At 53.7% G+C, this 8050-nt stretch overlaps 1 protein-coding gene across 1 annotated transcript; it reads left to right on the forward strand.

The window, feature by feature from the left end:
- Positions 1–284: 284 nt before the first annotated feature.
- Positions 285–1359, forward strand: LOC119316691. Its single transcript, XM_037591050.1, has one exon. It carries the CDS (start codon positions 365–367, stop codon positions 947–949), a length of 585 nt encoding a protein of 194 aa, XP_037446947.1. The 5' UTR covers positions 285–364; the 3' UTR covers positions 950–1359.
- Positions 1360–8050: the final 6691 nt, after the last annotated feature.

Raw genomic sequence — 8050 nt, forward strand, 5'->3', positions numbered from 1 at the left:
AAAAAATCTCATCCTGGCGTAGTGCGTTAGGCCAAAAGAACATCAAGAAAACGAATGAACCGAGCTCACACTACCAGCAGCCAGCAGGGGAATGCCGCCGTCCCTGTCCCTAGGAAACTGAGAGAGAAAGCTATCAATCCGACCCTGGGCTAGGAACCGGCCTGCTACAATCCAAACCATATACGTACATACTGTAGCAGCGTGCACCGTTCCGTGCAACATGTCTGGCCGAGCCGATCAACACTTGGAACCCACACCCACTTTATAAAAAGGCTCCATCTGCCTGCTTGGCGCCACCAGCCAGCCATCAGTTCCTCACGCCAGAGCTCCGCGGACAAGAGAGTGACCACACCCGCGCAACAAGATGCCAATGGAGAGGTCGGTGTCGCTGGCCGAGAGGAGCACCGCCGCCGCCGCCGCGCCGGCCAACGACCTCCGCTGCCACAGCGCCTCCTACGCCGTCTCCTACGCGCCCACCAAGGTGCAGCGCGCCAGGAGCACCACCTCCCTGTCGCGCCCCGCGGCGGCGACCGCCGTGCAGCGGAGCGGCAGCACGAGGACCGTCTCCGGCGCCGGCCCCGGCCCCACCCCGGGGCTGAACCTCCGGTGCTACAGCGCCTCCTACGCCGCCTCCTACAAGCCTTTCTCCGACGGCGCCGCCCAGGCCAAGGGGCCCAACGCCGCCACCACCACCGCAGCCACCTGGTCCTCCGCCGGCCGCCGCTCCCTCAACCTGAGGAGCTACACCCCGTCCTTCTCCGCATTGGTCGACAACGAGGCCCCGGCCCCGGCCCCGGCCAAGACGGATGACGCGGACGCGGAGCTGCAGAGGAAGAAGCGGCTGGTGGCCTACAAGGTGTACGACGTGGAGGGCAAGGTGAAGGGGTCGGTGCGGCGCAGCGTCAAGTGGATCAAGGTCAAGTGCTCCCGCGCCGTCTACGGCTGGTGATGAGCCGGCGATCCATCCATCCAGGTTGCTCTGCCTCCGTCTGCTCCCCGGTACGAGCCGTTGTGCAGCTGAGCTAGTACAGTAGTACGTATGAGCGCGCGCGTGTTGATCTTCTTTGCCCTTGTGCTTCCTCCTTTTTCTTTCATCTTCTTGTAGTAGGATTTTTGACGGTATTTGATGTGGCATATGTACACTAGTGTGAGCGGCGCTTCTGCTCGTGGTGTCCTGCTTGTTGGCCACCGACAGAAGCTCGTCTGTCCTTGTACATACGGATCCTTTCCTCCCCTTGCATCATCGTCTATCTGCTTATGTAATATAGACACTATGTAGAATAAGGTTGTGTCAGATGTAAATTACATACATACTGTTACTACTACTAGACTACATACTGGCCATGTTTCTTGTGATTACTACTCAACTGACTCCACCGTTGTTTACTGAGGCTACGCTCCACTCTTCTCCCTCCTGATTTTTCGTTTCTTTTTTAGCCGAAAACCGTAGAACAATTGTTCTATGTATTTTTTATACTTATTATATAAACATAAATAGTTACAGAATAATCAAGGCTGAAGCCAGCCACCTATCCCCTCCTGACATAACTGTGCCATGTTCTTGAGATGAAACACCAGAGGAAGTTCGCTAGTACACTTGGTTAGCTGAAATGCTAGTACAAGTGTTGCAACAACAAAAAAAGGCAGGCCGTGCCCACTGAATTCCGGATTCTCTATGGCTATGGCTGGAAGGAATGGATTCTCATTCTCCATGGCGATGCCCCTGCACAAGCACAATCATCATCTTCGGTTAGAACCATTCGGCGTGATCAGGCGCTGTGGGATTTCTCTTGCGAATGATTTCTTGATTCCGTTTTCCTGCAAGTGCACCTGAAACGAACCCAATTCCAGGACGAATCATGCACTCTGTTCCTAAATAATACTTCCGTTTCAAAATAAATGTCTCAACTTTGTACTAAAAAATTGTACTAACTTGAGACACTTATTTCAGGACGAAGTATAAATATAAGATGTTCTAGCAGTTCAAATCATCTGGATATACTATTTAGGAACAGAGAAGATAATGATGTAATATAAAGTGGTATAGTGATGTACACTACTAGTTCACTCCAGTACAGGTGTGATTCTGCCCGTCACTTCTTCAGAGCAATTTGACCAGGTCTTTCCCCAACTGTTCCCTCTGTCTGCGTGGTGCAATTCAAGCCCGCACAGAAAAAGGAGGTTGGGCTTGAATGGGTGATTGCTCAGTTGACATGCCTTTGCTTGAATCGTCGGTTGCAAGACTTGAATACTCCATGACTTGTTTTATGCCGATATGGTCGCTAATTAGTCCATGGGTTTCTACTCCTAGTGAGATGAGCTGCCTTTTGCTGGTTGCTCGAACCATTTGGGACGAGCGTCCAGTTCACGCCTTTCGCAACGTCTCCATCCTGCCGACAATCATCTTCGCCTATGTGAAGCCTCACACGGCAATCTGTGTCTAGGCGCGGCGCATCATTTGGAGTACTATATTATTATTATACCGGGGGGTGCCGGGGTGGGGGGGGGGGGAGAAAAGGCGTTGTATGATTTGATATCTTTTGATCTTTAATGTTTAAAACTCTGCTTGGTTGATGAAAAGGAGCAAGCTTCTTGCTTCCGTCTTGGAAAGAAGATAACATTTGGCTTTAGGGCATCTCCAACACCGACCCTCTCCTCTCGGTCGAGACGGTGAAAGCCACTGCTATCGGGATTGGACGGAAGGATGTTGATCGCATGTTTGAGATTTGGCAGAAGTCATTATTATTTTTCATGCATTCACTCATAGATAGGCACAAGGATGCGGCTAGCATGCCATTAGTTTAGCCGAAGGATGCTTCTTTTTTTTGGCGTAGTTGTTTGGTGGAAAGTGATTTTTTTAATTGTCATGCTATTTGGCAAAAGGATGTATATAGAGTGTCTATGGTAATGCAAATTGTGCACTTTGACGGAAGGCTATTAGTACGGATCACAAAGCAAAACTACAAGATTTGGCGGGATGCTACCTATTTTTAAGTTAACAGAAGCAGATATTTGAGGTATATATAGTGTTGGATGGACGACTCCGGTATCCGTGTCCATGGACACGTCTGGACGCGTCCATGGACAAATAGTGAGTCCGAGTTGAGGGACAATGTTGAAGACGCCCTTACCTATCACATACTCCATTATTCAAGTGGAATAAATATCCTCAAGTTATGTGAGCTAAGTTTTATTTCACGAATACGCTAGATTTGTATCTTTGAATTGATATAGAAAGAGTGTTACAGAGGCATCCCATCGATGTGTACACTAGCAGGGGCAATGCCAGAGAGCGTCAACAGAGAGAGAAGGGGGTTGCTCAGCCCCAAATACACAGGGAGCTAAAGAAGGATGTTGCACAATCCCTTTATGCAGGCGCATGTCCATAGCTTTTCCTCGTCTTGAATCGCTTAAAGAACACGCATCAGAGGATTTCTCGTCATCTAAGAGACAGCTGTTACAGTGCTCCCAAATGGTCAATGCAATGGGGAGAGCGAGAGAGTGGAAGCGCTTGCAAAAGAGATGGTTGTAAGACGATACTAGGAGATGACATCGTGCCAGACCTGCCACAAGAAGGGAGAACCCACAAGGAGGTGTTGCATCATCTCCAAATCTTGGTCGTAAAAGAGGCAATGCATGGCATGGGGTAGATCAAGCCGTTTGAGGCGCACAGCGGTCCAACAGCAATCTTGGGTAGCCAGCCTGGTGAAAAATCGAATATGCAGGAGTGCCCAAACCTTCCGTGTCATCTTCTAGTGTAGTGCCATTTTGGATCCCTCGGAGAGAGCTATGTAGCAAGATTGCATAGAGTAGAAACCATTGAACACCCATCTTGCGTAGAGTAGGAACCATTGAACATCCATCTCCATCGGATCACGTCTGGATCGGGGCCGAGAGGAACTGAATCGCTTTGCACCAGAGGTCAACATACTTGACAGATGCCGCAACACCCATGGCTCCACGAATGTCAAGGATCCAAGCATGCCGCGAGACACTGTCACAAACAAGGTGTTTCTTCCATAGTCGTCGAAGGACCAAAGCAGTAGGGGTCGACACGATCTCAATAATAGAGTTGCTGCCCAACCAGTGGTTAGTCCAAAAATGACACGGTCGACCATCGCTAAGGGTGTGTTTCGTTCATGTCATGGATCGGAATATCACGGGGCGGACCCGTTCTTGGACCTGATTCTCGCGTTTGGTGTGTTTATGGAACGGTGACCGACTCATTCCCGTGAACCGAGAATATTCGGCTCAGATCCGGAACGAGGTGAGACCTCTGAAAGCACAAGTGTTCCCTGGGTGATTTTGGTAATTAATGTCAACATATTTCTTGTTCGACTAATAGTTTTATCTAGTGAATTTCGGACAAGTTCAATAATTGTGTGGCAAGGACAAAAGGATATGGAACCCCTTCAAAATGCTAAGGATAAAGATAGGCAAAAGCTCAAGACCCTTCATTTCTATTTTAGTGATCCAAGATTACATTGAGTCCATAAAAAAGTCAATACTATTAAAAGGCGATGGGGTGTTGCTTAATGGTCTACTTGCTCAAATGCTTAGTGATATTGCTCCAAAATCCTCGGCCACTTTCTCCATCCAAATATGTCCAAAGCCTAAACTACAACTCGGCCCCATCGATTCTTTCTATCTGGAGCCACCGAGTTCATATGACATAGCCGCTGCCAAAAACCCTAACAGTTCGGTCTCACCGATACAGATCTCGACCTCACCGAGATGGCCTTGCCAGCGCTCTGTGACTTGTCGCATTTATTTCGGTCTCACCGAGTTATGCAATCGGTCTCACCGAGTTGGCTTGACAGATTCTCTGTTGCCTATTGCTTCACTTTGGTCTCACCGAGTTGATGCAATCGGAGCCACCGAGATGATGTTTGCCCTAAGCCCTAGCACATCAGTCCCACCGAGTTGTTCAGTCGGTCCCACCGTGTCGGATTTCGGGTTCCGGCAGACCCTTGAGGTTCGAACACTGGGGTGCGCGCGGAGATCGCTCCCCTACCGATCTACGTCCAATCTCCTCGCATGATCTAAACTGGAAACAACGAACAACACAAGGGACACAAGGTTTATACTGGTTCGGGCCACCGTTGCGGTGTAATACCCTACTCCAGTGTGTGGTGTGGTGGATTGCCTCAGGGGCTGATGATGAACAGTACAAGGGAAGAACAGCCTCGCGAGAGGTGTTCTTGAGCTGGTGCGATGAACCGCTAGGGTGAGTTCAGTCGCTTCTCTCTCTCTCTGTGCTAGGGTTCTACCAGATCTCTCGCCGTCCTCTACTCTGTGGTGGCTAGCTCTATTTATAGAGGCCCTGGGCCTCTCCCCAAATAACAAGCGGGAAGGGCGCCAACAATTGGCCATTTTGAAGGGGAACATCTAGTACAAGTTATCCTGACCAAAGGTGGTCTTCGGCTGCCAAAAGTACTGGTGATGACGTCGTCTTGGGCTCCACAGTGACCTCTGCCCTGCCGCTCTGTTGGTCTTGGTCTCGTTGCACCGGAATGGTAACCTTTGCCCGATGCCTTGGCCTGTGCTTGCCCCCTTTGCACCAAAGGGGAAACAAGGACACTGCGCAGGCCGGCGCCTGCCTGGTCTCGATCGTCATGGCTTGCGTCACGGGCTCCTCGCGAGGTACCCCTGCCTTGATCTCTCCGCCTCCTCGCGAGCCTGCCTGATGAGGCTGCCTCTGAGGAAGCTTCCGGTCGTCCTTCCCGTGAGGCTTGGCCCCTCGCGAGGGTCTTGAGCTTGAGCTGATGAAGATGGGCCGCGCTGGGCCCCCACTTGAGCCATGCCGCAGGCCGCAGGCACGCAAGTCTGGGGACCCCCGTTCCCAGAACGCCGACAATAGCCCCCGGGCCCAAGGCGCGCCCGGGCTTGGCCTAGAAGGGAAGCGAAGGGGCAAGCGCGAAGCGCCGCGGGCCCTAACAGCCTGCGTCCTTGGGCGCCACGTGGCGATTGATTGGACATGGGCGTCTACGCTTCCCCACGATGCCTCAGCAATCGCACGACTTGACATGTCCCTACATGCAGAGAAACCGGTCATGATTACCTACGATCGTGGTGCTTGACGGTTGGCCTCCTCCGACTATAAGTACAGGGCCGCGCGAGCCCTTTTAGCCCGTCCCTTCTTGCTGCTCCTTTTCTTCTTCTTGGCTACTCGCCGCCCCCATGGCCCCAAAGAGGTTCTCGGCCGCGGAGAAAGGAAAGGCCCCCCAGGCAGGGCCTGACTTCCCCCCGACCAAGCGCGGCCGAGGCCGCACTCGCAAGTATACCACGTTCCCCGTGGTGGCCTCCCGCGGCCATGGAGGCGGTTCCCTGCGTGGTGGTGAGTGCCCGGTTGCCGACGAGGTGCACGCCATGGGTGTGCGCCCCCCTAGGCCATGCTTTCGCTTTGCGGAGGTGCTGTCGGAGTTCGTCGTGTGGTCGGCGGACCCATCCACCACCAGGCTCCGGCTCCCCCGTTTCTTTGTAGATGAACTGCTGGCCAGCGCTCGGTGCGGCTTCTGGCTCCAGGCAGAAGGCTGCTGCAGCAGGGCCTCCTGGGCTTCGCTGGAGGTCTCCGTTTCTGGGAATGGGGCTCTGACACGCGGCTAGCAAACATTTGCCCGCGCGCGCGGCCTGGGCCGATGGTGCACCCTGTACTTCAAGTTTGATGGCGACGCCACCCTCTATGTGAGGGTGTTCGGGGAAGATGGTCGCCGTGCCGGGTGCTGCCCTAAAGACGACGATCATGGCCGCTTGCCCAGCCCCGGCACTAACCAGGATGAAGATGGCGACTGGCGTACAGGCGGCGGTGCTCGGGGTTCGCTGAGCTTCGGCGACCCCCTCTCAGGCAGCAACTTCCTCTAGCGGTGGCCGCGACCAGCCCCCGCGCCATCGCGCCCGCCTGGGTGAAGGTAGCGGGTCAGCCCGCCGTCGCGCCCCAGTGAAGCGAGAGGAGGGATCCGCCTGAGCCCCAGGAGCAGCTCGAGCCTTTGTTGTGGGTTGGCGCAAGACGAATCGCGCCCGTTTTGTTTTCTTTCTTATCCTGCGTAGAAATAGAAAGTAATGTAGGGCCCCGCGGGGGCATGTTAGAACTGCTGCTGTTTAATCATCGCGTTGTTTCCGCTATTCCTGCGCTGTGTTTCTGCGCCGCGCACCTATGTGCGGGAAATATTTTTGCTCGGTGGGGCTTGGCGCGGTCCTCGCCTCCTGAGGCCGTGGCATCATCGTGCGCTTGATGCCCTGCAAGGATCAGTAGGCGGGGTAACTTACGATCTTGGTTGTGGGGGCGATCGGCCCAGGTCCTGCGCTCGTGTCGCGATGCCCATGGGGCACGGACTGGGAGGGGTGCTCCCGCAGAGGACTCGGGTAGGAAAGCTCCAAACGATCGGGGCAGAAAACACTCGCGAGGGCGCCCGCAAACCTCCCTCGCGAGGCTTGTGCGGGAGAAAACGAGGCAAGCGAGCGAGAAAGACAAAGAGTCTCAAGCCAGGAACGTCAGGAACTCCAATAAAACTTCAAATGGGAATAAACAAGCCAACTGCAGAAAGAAAATGGGAAAGCCGCGTCCGGCACCTATTCTAGTTTTCGACGTCTTCTCACCAGCGCGGAGCTAAGTGCTGCCACTGGGCGTGGGCGAGAGCCCCCGAGGCCCGAGGGCGGCACTCCGGAGACTCCAGGGCGTGTACATCCCCACTCATTATTACGTGAGAGTGTCACGGGTGGTGAACTTCACAGGCATTTGCCTTCTTCACAGGCACCGGGCCTTTCCCAAAACACAGCAGCTTCACAGGCATTCGCCTTCTTCACAGGCACCGGGCCTTTCCCAAAACGCAGCAGCTTCACACGCATTCGCCTTCTTCACAGGCACCGGGCCTTTCCCAAAATGCAGCAGCTTCACAGGCATTCGCCTTCTTCACAGGCACCGGGCCTTTCCCAAAACGCAGCAGCTTCACAGGCATTCGCCTTCTTCACAGGCACCGGGCCTTTCCTAGGCGCTAGGCCTCGCTCAGGGATAGAACCTCTGGAGATGTTGAATGTTCCACGCGTTCTAGAC

This window comes from Triticum dicoccoides, chromosome 6A (genome assembly GCF_002162155.2).
Source record: "Triticum dicoccoides isolate Atlit2015 ecotype Zavitan chromosome 6A, WEW_v2.0, whole genome shotgun sequence".
In the NCBI taxonomy this organism is placed as follows: Eukaryota; Viridiplantae; Streptophyta; class Magnoliopsida; order Poales; family Poaceae; genus Triticum; species Triticum dicoccoides.